The sequence below is a fragment of the Anser cygnoides genome, chromosome 3 (genome assembly GCF_040182565.1).
Source record: "Anser cygnoides isolate HZ-2024a breed goose chromosome 3, Taihu_goose_T2T_genome, whole genome shotgun sequence".
Lineage (NCBI taxonomy): Eukaryota > Metazoa > Chordata > Aves > Anseriformes > Anatidae > Anser > Anser cygnoides.
Genome location: NC_089875.1, coordinates 77,898,579 through 77,915,461, shown reverse-complemented (window position 1 = coordinate 77,915,461; position 16,883 = coordinate 77,898,579). Strand labels below are relative to the sequence as shown.

At 35.5% G+C, this 16,883-nt stretch overlaps 1 protein-coding gene across 3 annotated transcripts in view; it reads right to left on the bottom strand.

The window, feature by feature from the left end:
• Nucleotides 1-16,883, bottom strand: part of ASCC3 (activating signal cointegrator 1 complex subunit 3) — a 286,385-nt gene that overhangs the window by 24,310 nt on the left and 245,192 nt on the right. For all 3 annotated transcript variants that reach the window (XM_066994480.1, XM_048066536.2, XM_066994481.1), the window contains one exon: nt 361-585. In XM_066994480.1, coding sequence (XP_066850581.1) covers nt 361-585 — 225 coding nt within the window. The remainder of the gene's footprint in view (nt 1-360; nt 586-16,883) is intronic.

Here is a 16,883-nt window from a genome sequence, read left to right as displayed (position 1 = left end):
GGTCAGCATAAAAATCTGCAGGGAACAAATCCGTGCAGGAATGACTTATAGTCAGCATTCCACAATTTGGAAGCAGAAAGCCATTGCATATGAAAGAAGAGGAGAGCCCAGTGGCAACAGATGCCTCCAAGCAGCACCAAAGTTTTTTACCTTAAGTTGGTTTACCTTCAGTTTTGTAAAGTGTGCATCTTCATGGGCATCTAGTTCCTCTCTAAACATAGTGATATTACACTGTGTGGTGCCAGTTCTCCACAAGACAATGCAAGAAATCTTTAGATTTTTATGTATTCAAAATATTGCAACATGCTAACAGTGAATATTAAAACAACAGCACTTAAATACTGAAATGAATTACTATACCTGACATATTCTAATCGCTTGGTCCAGCACTGTCTTTGTATCAGTTGCATAATCTGGACAAGGCAACATGGCATGACTGAAGTGGGCTTGCAGCAGGAGGTGTGTTTTTGTGTGTGAACTGTCAAATGAATGAGGATTCACTTCAATTGGAAGATGTTTTGCCAGTTCGCTGTTCATCTGGTCTTCATTGTGTCTCACAGGTAGATCTGTGTACTCCTCAGCATTCTTAAAAAAAAAAGAAAAAAAAAGGATAAAATATACTTAAACATTGTAATTAGCTTCAAAATAATTGTTTTTCTTTTCTGAGACATTAAAGGTATATGCATTTAATTTACTACATCTAGATTTCATTGCTAAAATAGCATTTTAATATTTAGATAGCTTCTTATCAAAATCACATGTTTATGGGAAGACAACAGCTAGTGAAATATTAATAAATATTCACTCAATTACAGGGTTTTAAAAACTTTTCTATGTTGTTTTTACAACTAGAGAGGAAGAAAATAAAAGCAGTGAAATAAATACACTCATTGGATGAACTCAGTATCTGAGATGACCTTCTACAGATATCCTACCCCAGCTGGCTCACAAAAACATAGTAAAGTTAGCTATAAAGAAGTCAAGAACTCACAATTTCATTTTTCAGGGTTTTTACTTAAAAACACTTTTTTTTTTTCCAATCAGAGATTGAAAAATGATCTGTTTTTTATTTTAAATGAATTTTAAAATGTATTTTCATTATTTTGAGAGTCAATGTCCAAGTAACAGATGACCAGTGATCACAGCAAACAGCAAAATTGTTAAGTAGGTGCTGAAAACTATCCTCTGTGCTCCAGAATGGACTAATACCATTCACGTAAAAATGAAAACTGCCTAAGAACTTGCTCACTGTTGTGTAAAGGAAGTGCACAGAAACAGGTAATCTATGTAGTTATTACCAGCAGCATCCTTGGGGCTGAGGGCAACAAGTATGACTGTCCAAGTAGCCAGAACAGAGATGCTCAGTCTCCTACTAAAGAGTAGAAGTCTCTCTCAGAGACTCAGACTGCCTCTGAAAGTAATATCAACAGAAGCATCCTAAGAACTATAACTTGGGCTGCAGAGTCTATTCTATGACATAATTTGTGATGTTTTCCTCCACAAAATCCTCTTGTACATGTATGCATACATATTCTTGATTAGAATGAGAATGATCTTTCTAAAATATAAGATTTGCAAGTAAAGTAAGAGTTTTATAATATGTGGTATCTTTTCCATTTGTTATTTAAGAAAATATATTTCTTTTATCACAAAATTTTGGGTAGCCTGACGGGCTTCTGAACTATGGGTTTAGCAAAGAGGCCATTAAATTAAAGCATTCAAGGTTTTATATTCCTCTTAACTTATAGATTCAATCTCCAATCAAACTTCTTGCAATTCCATAATAATTAAATAATCACCGAGAAACCAGTGCAGAGTAAGGTAAAGAAAAACTGCAAGTTTAGACCACCTAACAGAACTACCTAAATGAATTGCAAAGTACTGTATCCATTCATTAATGCCCTAACACAGAGAGGCTTTTTGGCACTTTCTAAAAAAAGAAAAGCTATATAGCTGTTTTTCACCCTCCTCCCCCCACCAAACTGACAGCACAAACATTTTCTATTTTGTTTAACTGCACAAAGAAACTACACCTAAAGGGTGATATAAATAGAAAAGAAAAGATAGATATTAGACAATTTACTGTTTGGAAAGGAAACCAGAATGTCATTAATTTATTTCATATCTCAACTGCAGATTAGAAGTGAAGACTGTCTAAAGACAACTGCTGCTTAATCCGAGATGTCTCTGCTAGATCTCTTGTGAAAACTGTGGTCATTTATTCTCTGAACCTAAGGTCACAATCTTTTTAAGCCCTATAGAAGGTTGCATGTTTGCTTCACTCTTTTTATTTAACTTGCTTCTTCTTCAAAGATATTTTAAAGAATATTTACCAAGGAGATTTTTTACTTAGTTTTACTTTGCAGTTTAAAGTAGCAGAAAGAAGGATCAGCCAAGTCACTGCAGACCAATTGGTAGTCCTCAAAATGTGTTTTCACTAATTCTTTCCCAGCACATGTTTTATTTACCTCCAAAACACTCCCCTTATTTTAAACAACTTGCCTACTTAATTTCCTGTTTGTGATCACTGACTGTAAGTAAGTGAGGTTCATTTTCTTATCTGCATCATGTAGGTAATTAAAGGAAATTGAGAATGGGTAGTGAAGCTTTTATACAACTGAGAATGAAGCTGAATGGAGGGCACCGAGGTCAGCAGAGTCCATTATATTTTTATGTGAGAGGCCAGTATGTCTACCCTGTCCTTGTTTGCTTAGTGTAGGCTGGACAGACTACTAACTGCAAATCTGTTTCTCTGATTTGCCCAGCTGTCCTTGAATAAAGACATCTTCCATTGCAAAATGTTAAATGACAGTGATTGACAACTCTGTGATGAACTCTGCTCGTAACCCCCTGCTACTGTTTTCAGGTTGCACAAGAAAAGACAGAATAAAGAAACATCCTTTGTAATCACCTCAAATGGGACCTGCTGTTCACTCAATATTTTTTCATTTTAGTTTTCCTTTTCATTATGAATCTCAATCTGTTCTGCAAAGGCTGTAGGCTCAACTGTTCCGCACAGTATAGAATATATATTACTTTAGTATACTGCCTCTGAATACTGTTCTTACTTCCACGGATGAGGAAACAGATCAAATTACGTATCAATCATTAATCGTCATTCTAAAGTCAAGAAACTTACTACAAACTTTATAGTTAAACCACAAAGAGCTGCTGTGCATTTTTCACTTTCCCTTTTTCTTCCGTTAATCGGGACTACTGAAGCCCATGTGCTAATAACATGTTTGCAAGCCCCTGCACAGTTAAGCATAACTTGTAGAGGGATACTGGGAGATAATCAGGAATTTTAGCTACAGTTCTGCAATCAAGCATTTGGCCATTGCGTCACATCTCTCTCTTTTCTACAGGAATTTCCCAATAATGTCTTCTTTTGGGCATTAGAGACCACCACATCGTTTCAAGGGTGTCAGAGTCATCTCAAACCTACACTTCATCTTGTATGTGATGCAGGGCCATATAGGAAACAGTGACTTGCTTTGCCAGTGAGAAACATCACACACACCTGCATAAACTTGATAGTTTCATTTTACAAGGCCCAGGGGCTATTCTGATAATTGAATTCTGATTCCTGCATAACCTCAGCCACAGAATCCTTAGAGTCCTGGCTGGATCATGCAACACCGTGCTCCAAATATGCACCTTTTCATCACCCTTTATTTGAATTGTTCTAAAAGTAAACAACTAATTTTAAAATAAATGTTTTGCATTTTGGGGGGGCTACAGTTTTCAGATATTTGATATTTTTATTCCTTCTTCTTGGAGACTGAAGAGTCTATTCTCAAATTTCTCTTTCTCATGTTTGGGCTGTCGTCATACCTTAGCTTTCTGTGACAGCTACATTCAGTTCTGAATTGCTCAGTGTCCCACATTCAGCTGATTATCAACACAATTACCAAAAAATTGAAGCAGAATGTTTATTTCCAATCAACTTCCCAAGTGATCCAGACCTTAATGTGCTAGTGAGCTGGTGAGGCTTGTTTCAATGTTCATTTATAAAAATGTTCTCTCTCTCGGCTTCAGATCTGAGTCTGCAAGGATATGCAATCAAATCACACCCTGATCCTCAGAATATATTCAAGTAACTATGAGGTATTTGAGGAGTCAGACTGAACTGAAATGCAAATAAGGTATCCAGTATGCTAAGTACTATGCTCCACAGTGCCCACGGGGCTAAAACCATCAGATTTTCTCTCTACTCACAAAATGTATAAGATTGGCTGAAATTACTGATTTATAGTAAAAGCTGAACTCTAGACTTATATATCACAGGTAAACCTTCTGAAATATTTTATACACCAAGTAACTACCTCTTCTCACCTGTCTATAAGATAGAAGAAGGTACTTGTTGAGAATAGACAGAAATGGGATCAAGGTGAGCAACTAAGCTTGAATATTTTAAGTTCAGTTCAGTCATGGGAACAGTAAAACTTATAAAGTTAATGAGTTCTAGACTTTAAAGAGCAGCTGATTAATTTGTAACAATGAGGGTCTAAACCAAACCAAAAATAGTTTCTCACATTCCAGGGCTGAACCAGTAGTCTTTCCTTTAGCGATGCTGTATTGGAAACTACCTTAAAATTGACCGACTGTATGTTCCTTTTCTTTATATTGATACAGTGAAGTCAAGCACATCATATTTTGAACTTTAAAAACCTGCTACATGTTTTGCTCTCTTTCAAGTTTCTGGTGCAAAGAGAGAAGACCAGTGAAAAATATTCTCAGAAAATTTGATAGCAAAATCAACAGTCACTAAGCGAAAGTGTTCAAAATCAGTGCCTGTAGTAAATTACTACTAGAAGTAATAAACAGAAAAATAAAAAAAGAGAAAAGATGAGCACCAGTTTTAGTTAATATAGTAAACGTATCATCTTTTTCTAATGGCTGTTCTGCACTTCATGCATTAAATTTTAGTTCTCTGCTATCAGAAGTTCAAAGGTAGGCCAATGTGCAATCATTTTTTTTCAAGTAAAAAAATGCAAACTGACCACATGCTTAAAAACTGTTTTTCAGCTCACCCCAAATCTAAAGTAGATTGACAAACAGAATTGGAGAAGTACTTGCTAGAATTACTGCTCTGAAAATTATATCTGTGTTAGTGATTCCACTATAAACTCCAATTTTAAGGAGTTTATAGGGTAGCCCATAAACATACATGCCTTTGTGTCAGTTTTATGGAACATAATTCAAACTTCCAAAGTTTAATTTTTTGTTTGTTTGCTTGTTATTTTACTCCTGTATTTAAAAGGCCTTGAACAATATCCCAGTTAAAGACAGTTACAAACATATATTACTAGTTATAGGTTTTGAGAACAAATATTATGTACATTTGCAAGATTTATATGATAGACAGGAAAAAAAATCTGCCAGCTTAGAGTTGCTACATTACACAGTGATATTTAGACTGGAAGGCCTCTTTTAGACAGCAGACACTTGCACAAAGAAGTACTCTGAAGACAAACTTTGCAGAAGTGACATGCCAGATTTGCAGGGCAGCCTGGCCTGCTCTTTTAAGAAACAGGCAGGCTGACTTTTGTTGAGATCTTCAACAATGGCAAACACGATGCAAAAGAAGAAAACAAAAATTGGCAGGCAAGATTAGAGAAAATATATTTACTACATGATAGCGTAATTCATCACAGAGGCCACTTCTAAACATGCTACTTGCTTTCATATACCATATAACATCTCTCCCTGTCAGCTCCATGTGTATGTGGCAGTGCAATTGAACAGCGTCCAGCACGTCAGAGCCAACTCTGCAGTGCAGTCCCTTTCCCATGGGGGCCTTCCCACCCCTTCCCACCAGTGTCAGCTGCTGGCGGGGACGAAAGGCAGACAGCAAAACCTTGTGCCAGCCCCTGTGCTGCAGGGCAGGCAGGAGTCAGGGTGGCCGCCCCTGGGCAGCAGCTGGCCCTGGCTGTGGAGAAAGGGCTCTCTCTTTGGCACTGGTGCCTCCCACTGGGGACTCTGCCTGCCTGAACTCCAGCCTGGGTAATAGCAAAACGCTCTTGCCACTTCTCCAGCACTTTGTCGGAGTACCTTCCACTCTCTACTTTTGGAAAAAAGACAGGAGGAAGACAAACAGATATGCACAGGAGAGCTACAGGATAAGAGTATCTTCTCAGTATCTTTTTGGAACAAATACTAACCTTTAACTATTTTACTTGTTTTTCCATTAGTGGTTAATACATTCTCACAGAAAGAGATACGTGTCAACAACAAAAAAAGTATAGTATTCAAATTGTAAAGGTACCTCAATTAGCTATGTAGGAGCAAAATACTGAGACTGGGGTATTCTGGACTCTGTCTCTAGTTTTAAGACTCACCAGGGAAGGCATTGGAAATTTCCAGCTAAGCATGAGAAGCTGAAGAGATAAAGTTGTAAAACCCATCAAAATGCAATTATGTAAAAAAGCAAATCTAATATTAAAATAATAATAATTTATAATTATGTTTCAGGATTTAAAATGGGCACATTTCAGTATTGGGATCTACAAGCTTAGTTTATAAGAACATACAGGTTAAAAGTACTTACAATTCTTATAAAGTTCTCACATTACCAATCAGAGAAATCATATATAATTGTATCCTCAGATTTCTCACTTTATACAGACAATTGTTTAATGTTTTCTGAAATAGTTGCATCTGACAAACACCACAAATTTTACAATTACAGAGATCATAAAAAGCACAAGCTAGGGCAATGAAACAGTTGAGTGATCACTTAAAAATACCCCGAAGGGTTTAGATTTCACAAGTTTACCTCTTACTTAAAACATCCAAACTACAAACTACTGATGACATTCCTGATGACCAGAGGTCAGGAGTTTGAAAGACCTTTGCCACTGTGCACCGAGCAATAAGAGGTCAGCAATATTAGCTACCAGTAGCATGGAGTGACCTGGCAGACTGGGGAACTTCTAAAGTATGAAGTTAAATTACAGAGCTCTGCTTCAGCATGGAGCTGCTAAAAGAAAATGCAAGAGTGCTAATACATGTGTGAGAGAGGACTGTATGAAATAGCAATAATTTGACATGTAAAAAAGATTCTTAGCACTTCTGTAATAACTTGAAAGTCAATTTGTCTTTTTTTTTTTTGAAAATTTCTAAGCGTATCAGAGAAGTCACGTTTCACTGTACAAGAAAATAAAGTAATAGATAATAAAATCATTGTAGTTGGTTTACTACACTAAGTAAGTACTATAAGTACTAAAATATATACTTACAGAATCATTTTGCTTAAGAATTATTTACTTTTTAAATTATGTACTTTACTATAACATATTAAAACAAGGAATGAATTCATGATTTTCAGGAAGCCTTAACTTTCACAATCCATATTTCATAAGTTTATGATCACAATCATAATTCAGTGCTACTTTTTTGGCAAATCCTAATAAAAAACATTCTTACAATACGTTCATTATTCCCCCAAATGTGAAGGTACTTTCATAGTATTAAGCCTGTGCATCGTTCATAAAGATGGCTTTATTTCGCTCTCAGGTTTTTAAGTCACTAAGCCTGCAATGCTTGCACAATTCAACAAAAAATAAATGCAAAAAGAAGAGTAAAGGAAGACAAAAATAAGAGCAAACATCTGAAACTGATATGGCATACACATTATTCACCTAGAATAAGCTACTTTGACCATAGCAAATAAATATAAATTGAATGGTACAAATTCCATTTATAAAGTGAATTATAGTGACGTGAGAGAATTATTACATTTTATCACTGGAAATGGTATATTTGAGATTTTCAGCTCTCCAAGATACCTGACTTTTCCTATTACTTTTCATGAGAATGCTATGAACCTGCACATTCTGAATGCATTATAATCACCACGTTTTTTTTTTTATATCTCAATATCTAGATTGGACAGTGACACACAATTTTCTTCCCTTGTAATCTCAAGTCATATTATGGGAAATATTTAAAAACCACTGGTTTTGGTCATATTGAAATTTCTGCAGTAATACAGAAAAGCTTTTCAGTACATGAACTCGGTAATGTGCTAACAGAAAAATGGGAAAATCTCTCTGACTATACATTCAAAAGTGCGATTGTCATGAGAAATCTATTTCAGTTCCATTTGGACGTTTGTCCACATTTTGAAGCTGAGTTTGGCTCAATCAGCTGGCTCAAATGCTGATGATGAGATGATGATAGCAATAAAAATCGTAATAGCAAATCTTGGCATGCAACTTTCCCTGGGAAAGCGTTCAGTCGTTTTCCATCTTCAGTTTTGATCCTCCATTGGGATCTTCCAGTGCAGAGCCCAGATCCAGGGAAGAAGTTAACAGACCTCTGCATTAAGTTAACGCAACTCCACATGGAGACAGGAATAAGCACTATTAATTCTCAATGTGAAATGGGGCCCGTACATACTGTATATGTTGATGGCAAGCTGTAAAAGCTCTGCGTGTTGAAAACCGGATTTCAGATCCGCTGACCTGTGGCAGCTCCCCTAGTGGGGAGCCACAAACACACACTGCTGCATTTTTCTACTGGATTAAATTCCGGATCTAGACTACTATGTGACCAGAGACAAAAGGGAATAAAAAGTTCACAAGCATGAATACCTGTCATCATGTGGTGAACTGACTAGTGGTCTCTGTTCAAGAGAGGCTCAGTCCCAGAATAATAGAAAAACAATGTGAACTGGCAGAAATATATGGGAAACTTGGAAGGTGCCTACATGCACAATGTCTTTTTTTGCAAGCCAGTGCTACTGGTCTCACTCTGAGCAGCAAAACTTTTAAATGAAAATAGTTTAATATAGTAAAAAAAACACCCAACAACCAACAACTGTGAGAGGAAGTGACAGCTGCTACAAGTAAATTTTAATAAGGGTAGTTCCCTGCTGATAAAAACTGGCACATCTCCACTCGTTTCAGTAGAACTATGTAGATTAACATTGCTTGAAAATCTAACCCAATGTTTTGAAGAACTCAAGAGCTACAAGGTAATGCAGAGGTAGAAGAAGATAATTACAATGGTCTGGAAGAAGGGCAATCACTGAGTAAACAAAGAAAATTAGTAAAAGGAAAAATAATTGAAATCTATTAAACATTTAAGACAGTCTGCCATTATTTTGTTGTGCTTAACTTGAAAACATTCTACTAATAATGAATGACAGGAGTTTAGACAAACTGAGTAACATGTTAAAAATGGCCTTTAACCACATATGACATTAATGGAACATCCCTTTACCCGAATGGGACATACCATGCATTACTATGGCAGATGTAACTTATTTTGGATGGCCAGTTACAAATTTTCTTGATGATGTTCACTGCACACAGATTTACGAGAACACCGTAAACTCAGTTTTCTTACATAGACTTATACCATATCTTTTCTACCTGTAAATACAAACATTAATCTAAACTACATTGTCAAAGCTGTATTTACAAAAAATATATGGAAAGACAACTGATGATTAGGAGAGTTGCACCTATTTTGCCTCTTGTGTAAAGTTTTGAGAACTTCTTTCAAAAGACAAAGAAAACAGAGATTTTCAGTACCAGATGTCTGGGAAGATCCCATTTGGATTTGAGCTACTTAAATTTGCAATCATGTATTTATACATCTAACAGAGCTTCTGTTTCCCCTAGAATCTGAAAATTAACTAGCTTTGTAGCATCTTCCTTGATCTGCCACCCGTGCCCTGAGGATTAGAGACTCCACCTGAGCTTGTTTTACAAGCATAACAGAAAAAATTAATCTCTGCTGGCAGCGATCCCACTGGGATACTGATGAATAATGATATCCCTCTCTTGCTGCCCTCTCAGTCCACTAGAAAAGCCACTCTAACCCAGCAACGTGGAAACCGCTGAAACCATTCCAGCTGTGGATTAGCAGGCAGTCAAGCATCCATCTGTTCTGTGTGAATCAGGAGAAAGCAAACATGCATTCTTATAGCTGAAGAAGTATTCAAATTAGCATCTTATATGACTGCATATAGTAAATACTAAGACAATCATATACAGAAGAAAAAAATAATCTATTATCTACACCTGATGTTTATATTCCGTTGCTGCCTTTAGGAAATGATAAAAGTTCAAATTAATCTCATTAGCCTACAGAATACTGTGCAATCAATAATTTAATATGTTTAAGATAAAATTTCTTAATATCGTATGCATCAGTTGTATTTACAAAATATTTTGTAAGTATACATGCATACACACACTAAAGAGTATAAGCAAATATGGTAGGATGCCTTCACCTTGACAGAAAAAAGATTTAAGAAACCTGTTGTGAGATGGATTTTAGCCATTTTATCACCCTCTAAGGTGAGAGGAATAGCTTTTAGATATTTTCTTTTTCTGAAAACTAGTAATCTGAATAATCTCTACTGGCTTGTGAAGCTTTTCCACTGGAAGACTAAAAGGAAAGGGAGTAGGAAGTTGGTGTGTGGGCAACCCAATCAAATTGGTGGCATGTGATTTGACTCTTAGATGAGAAATACAACAATGATCTACAACAATTTAAGAAAAGTTGTATTTAAGCATCATTCTAGGTAAAATTACTTGGAAATGTGCATAAAAAGTCTTCACTTTCAAAGTCTTCACTGCTGATAGGATAATAACTATACACCAGATTGGGAAACAACAATGCATTTATAATATAATTTTTAATCACCCACAAAAGCATTAATTTTTTTTTTGAAAGAAAAACTGCAGAGGTGAAGAAAATCTGCAGCTGTTTGTTCTCTAAAGCAAGCTGACTATGCAGTACCAAATATGTATATTAACTTTTTGAAATGCTAACAAAAGTTTTGACATTTTAATAGCAAAAATACCTCTGCAATTTATTCTAGCATTGCAGGTAGCAAAAGCTACCCAAGTTACTGTGAAACAAAGTGACTGAAATAATACGAGACTGAATTCTTAAATGGTTATATGTAGTAATGTGTAACAGCAAGATTTAAACCAAAATTTAACCTTCTGAAGATAGCCGGGCTGCATCAGAAAAAAAAAGAAGAAAATAAAAAGAATGAGACAAAGAATCTAAATGTAAATAAGGAAAATACAAATGTCAGATACTTCATTAAGGACTGCTCAGTAATCCTCTTATGTTCTTTTTTAAAGAAAAAAAAAACCTACAATACTAAAGGCACAATATATACTGGATACCAATCTTGTATGATGTAATTATTTCAGCCAAACCAATCCTTATCCCAAAGATTTCAGTTCCAGTGAGAGAACCAGCTACAAACTGACATCCTCTTTCTTAACAGTTTTACAAGTCAGTGCAGTAAGTTCTTCGCTGACAGAGAAAAACACTTGTGAGCCTTTAAACAGTAGTCAGTAAGGCTGAGTTAGTGTCACTAAGTGCACTGAATTTTGTGAAAACAAATGCATTAGCAATATGATTGTAAATTATTTGATTTAGAGTACAAGAGTGTAATTCTATCAAAAGCAAAGGCAGTAACTAGAGACCAGTGAAGAAAAATGAATTACATGCTGCAACCTAAATTTGTCTATCTTGCTTAAATTATAAATTGGGAAGGACAAAGTAGGCAGAACTCGTACTGACTGGCTAAAGGCACACTGAGCTTGTCAGACTGCCTTTTGGAATACCTGGGACGTGAGAACTCTGTCATTTACCAAAGCAGCATTGCATATTTTAAAGATGTTCAGCTTCACCTCAATGAAGAGCTTTAGAACTTTAGTTTTTTTGCAAAAACCACAAAGACATTGCTTCTACAAACATACTGTATATTTGAAAATAGAGCCATATGACATGACTGCTCAAAACACGACAGTTTTCAGCTATTTATATGAATATTTTGCAACGTATTGGCTGCATGTACACAACTACGCATAGGTTGAAATCTCACACAATGATGATGGCTACAATTCTAACCATAAGTAATGGACTCCAATATTCAGTAGAAGACTCCTGTGCTTTAAAAAAAAAAAAAAAAAAAGTGCAGTTGAATTGCCCGCAGTTTTAAGCAGTTAGCTAAACCAAGCTTGCTATTACCTCAACTTGCACAGTAGCATATATACACCAATGACAAGCATTGATTTGCCACAGATGGCAACCAGTGTTCACATTTATGAGCACGAGACCAGCAGAGGACTACTACCATACACTAGCAGATAAGCGCAACAACTTCCTGGAACATCAAAATAGTAAATAGGAGTGTTTCACTGCTATAATTGCAACTACAGCTCCTGATAAAGGAGTTTATTTCCCCATTTTTCTGACAAAAATAGTTACTAAAGCAAATGTTTGAAACAGGGTTATAGACTGAGCCTACTGGCTTCCACTACTGTATCTATATATACACTTTTAAAAGTTTTTTTCCCTTGGATGCTGCACGTTTTGCTCAGTCAAATAATGACAGTACAAGGGGGAATGGTTTTAAATGAAAAGAGGAGATTTAGATTAGAGGTTAGGAGGAAATTCTTCACTCAAAGGGTGGTAAGGTACTGGCTCAGCTTGCCCAGAGAGGTTGTGGATGACCTGGAACCTGGACCTGGACCTTGAACCTGGAAGTGTTCAAGGCCAGGTTGGCTGGGGCCTTGGGCAACCTGGTCTGGTGGGAGGTATCCCTGCCTACGGCAGGGGGGTTGGAACTAAGTGATCTTTAAGATCCCTGAGCCATTCTATGATAAGAAATTAAAAATACTACATTATTTCTAAAGTAACAGTTTTTGTCTTCTGGCCTACCTGGTGGGAAATGTATGTCAGAAACATTTAAGTTCAACTTTAAAATAGGTTTTAATTAGACTGAATATTGATTCAGTTTTTCAAACTGGCAAGTAATGACAGAAATCGAGTAAGAAGATTAGAGGAGAAAGAAAGGAGATTTGTTAATCAGAAAGTCATGTGTACTGGAGATAGGACGGTTTTATATTTCCAGTTTTTTTTTTTTTTTAATTTTCTTGTTTTGAACATAATTCTTTCCTATTGATGCCATAAAAATGAAAGACTTATGCCATGTACAGTTAGCTGTCGGCAGTGGGCATTTTCATCCTGATTTACCAAATGATTGTGCTTTTCTGGGAAGGCAGGCAGCATATGATGCTTTCAAACTGAAAATCAAACAGTCATTTGGAAAGAGAATAATAAGAAATTGTGGTACCATTCTGGTAAAAAAATGACCATATTCAAGTACTACAATGACTATATTCTAAACTGCTCCATCTACTGGGACAATAAAAAAAAACAAGACAAATTTAATGTGCCTAAGTATTACTTTTACTCTTTCTGCTAAGTATGAAATGTTTTGAATGCAGTGGCTATAGATAATGAAATTTAGATGGCATTAAAATTCACTATAGCATTTTGTTTTATGTTTATGAAAGCAAACACAATTTTCAAATTTAAACTATTTTACTTAATACACTGTGATACTTTCTAGATGTTCCTTGTGGGAACTGGAGCACAAGTGTTTTTAAATATTAAAACAGAGCATGTAAGCTGTATAAAAATTACCTGCATTATCCCATAAATGCTTGTGTTTGGGATGAAATTTATGAAATGGAACAGTCCTAGATAGGGTTTTACTGTGAAGAAAAGATTTAATGGCTAGAAACAACTGTTTTCTCCAATTATCAGGGTTCACTAAAAGTACATGCAATGGGTGAACCCCTTTCCTATTTGTACTGTAGCCACAGTGGTCATGTTCATATTGTTGAGAATGCACAATATATGTGAAATCACATATGTAAATTCTTTAAAAGTCAGAATGTAACGTAATTGCCATTCATTTGATATAAAGTTTGTGATGAAGTACTTCTATTTTTGACAATGAAATGCCGTATTTAAAAAGAATAACACAATGAATATAGTCTTACTGTTCTTTTATGCCTTGAAGAAAATCATAATGGCACCTTTATTTTCTTCTAAATTAAACACATATGTAAACTAGACAATGACTGAATTAGGAAGACTGATCTGATTGATTGTTTTTCCAAAAAGGCTTGTGGAACGGAATAACAGTTTTATATAGTATCTTAAAAAAACTCAAAAGCACTGTCTCTGCTGTGGCTTGCAAAGTAAGTATTACACAAAGCAGTTCACATTAGCTTGCTCTTGGATAGTATTTTTGTAACTGATTAATTTGTCATGGCATCTAACTGGGAACCTGTTGTAAAACATGGTTTATCACTGAGTCAAAAACCTTTGTGGCCCCTTCATGGGACACTGAACCAAAAGGTTAAAGACAGAATCCTATTTAAGAAGTAAAATTGTTTTAGACTGCAAGTGTAAATATTCACAAATATGCACGTTTTCCTGATTAGAAAACAATGCTCCAATGTTGACAAACAGAAGATAAAGCTATAGGTTAGGTGAGTTACCTAGAATCTCGCAGTACAAATACTTAACAGATTATGAAAGACAGATAAGGTGTTAATAACTTCACTCTTTTGTTATTTATGTACGTGGGATAGAAAGTGCCTATTTCATGAACTTCTTTCTTCCACCTTCCAAATCTGCTATTTCAGCAATTCAAAATTTTCTGCTGAGTTTCACAATACTAACAGAAGCCACTGTAACAAAGCCATGTCAAACGTCAAATATAAATATAGGAAAGAGGTATGTGGATACCTGACTATGAAGCTTATGTTTATAACATGGAAAGGAGGATACTTATGCTACGCTACAACACAAATACCATGCTGTTCCATCCCTAAGCAACCAGTTAGAAGGAAGATCACCTCTTATAGCCAGTTACATGAAAGACATAACAGCAGGCACAAGAATACAAACCAGTTCTTTTTTGCAGGTAGAATGCAAGAATAGAAAAAAGGAGCAACATGCAGACAAAATAAGCTCTGAAAGATGCTATCCTCTTCTCTGCATGGTATGAACAATATGGTATTTGCTCAGTACATAGGAATACTAGTCAGATAAGTGTAGTAGAAAATCACCAAATTTATGAAGCTAGTGGATCTAGCCAATATAGGTCTGATCTATTACCAAGACAGACCTCATTTTCTCAAGATACAGCAAAACTACATTTGATTTTAAAAAGACTTGTAATGACTGCTGCTTTAGTACAGAAAATGACAAAAATTACTCCAAAGTATCTCTCATTGTTTTTCACCTAGACCTTTTAATCTCTAAATTTTCAGAATAAGAGGAGAGTGTCTTTAGGTACCCTAGGGAAATCCAGACTGCCAGTAATAATTCATGAACACTTTCTCTTCAATAATACTTAATTCAGAAAGCACGATAACTCAGCAATGATTAAGCTTATTTAGATTACTACTGCCTGAAGCACAGCTAGGAAAGTTTTAAAGTTTTAAAGAAAACTCTATGGAAAAGCATCAAGGATTTTCTCAGAAAAATTAAAGGCCTACCAACACAAGTCAGTTACAAAAGTAATTGTATCTGAACTTTGACTGCTAGCTGCAAGCCCAAAACAGGATAAGCATCTCACACACAGATTTATTGAGAAAAGAAGGGAAAGCATATGGGAATTGTAACCCACCTGTTTTTATCACTTATTACTATATAGTTCTAAAATGTCTGTGGCATGTGCCATGTTCCTGCTCGTGCTATGGACAGATCAACCCCCAAACCATACTGAAAAAAATAATCACTCGATCTTGCCAAGTGCTGGCAGATAACCAAATGAAAAGATAAAATAAAGACAGAGAAAAGAATGGATACTGGAGAAGATCATGAATTGTGTTGACTACTAAATGGAACAAATCCTGCCATCAAGTGACTTTTTGAGACACCCATCAGCACTGTAAAGAGAACAACTTGAAACTACTTTTCCATACGAGTTGCAAAGATTCAGTCATAATTCTGGAAAATGATCCAGAATTCTGAACACTCTCATTAGTATTGCAGAATATCAACCTGAAACTCAAAATACCTTAATCACAGTCAGATTTAAAGCCATTAATATGATCACAAATTTCTGAATTCTTGAATGCTATCATAGTTTTTTCTTGGTTTTGTTTTAAATGAACTTTTGCTCCTTTTCAAGATGCACATTGACAATTCAGCAAAAACTTGTAAATATCATATTCCAAACCTATAATATTAGGATTTTCTTTGTTATGGTTGTACACTTCTGCCTTCCTTATATACATCAGACCAATTGGTAAACGCGTAAAGGTTTACAAGATTATGAACAATGCCAACAACAAAAAAATAGACCCATATGTCATATCTACAAACCCCTGCTGCATTTGAAAAAAGTTTCTGGACAGCTGTTTTTAAATAACATACAAAGTCCAAAATTCAAACTTTTAAAACTGAATGATCATCAAAATAACCACAGTTATCATCAGGTTTTGCAATGATAAGAGGCCTTTTCTGCTAAAACTACAGCTTTCAGTTCCAGCATCATTAAGAGATTCTTCAAATTACTTTTTAAATATCCTGTTCCCTCAGGATTTTCACTTATAGCTAATTAGACTACTTACCCCATGCCATGTAATTCCCTATTGCCAAAACTGCTAAATGCTTCAATGAGAAGGAGGAGGGCACCAGTGGAGCAAGGCAGATGTAATGTCATTGGTTAACAATAGAGGTGTGAAGCAACTGCCGTAATTATAAAACTCATTAATTCACAGTGTTTATGGGAAAAAATACTTGGCAATAACTCTGCTGAAATGGCAACTCTTTTCAACACTACATCAGATTGAAAAAAAAAACACCTTTCAATTTACACCTTTAACAAGAAAGAATTGTAATTCCAGTAGTAATTATGAAAATCAACATCCGCATAAAAGTAAGGAAAAATGTCAGCTATAATGGCATCCAGCGTTCATACATGCTTTTCATCTTTCAGATTGACACATTTGGCACACTTTGACCCCTAACTGATTTTACTTTTAGTCTCATTCCTCTTAAGACTGTAAATGGACAACTCATAAGATTATATG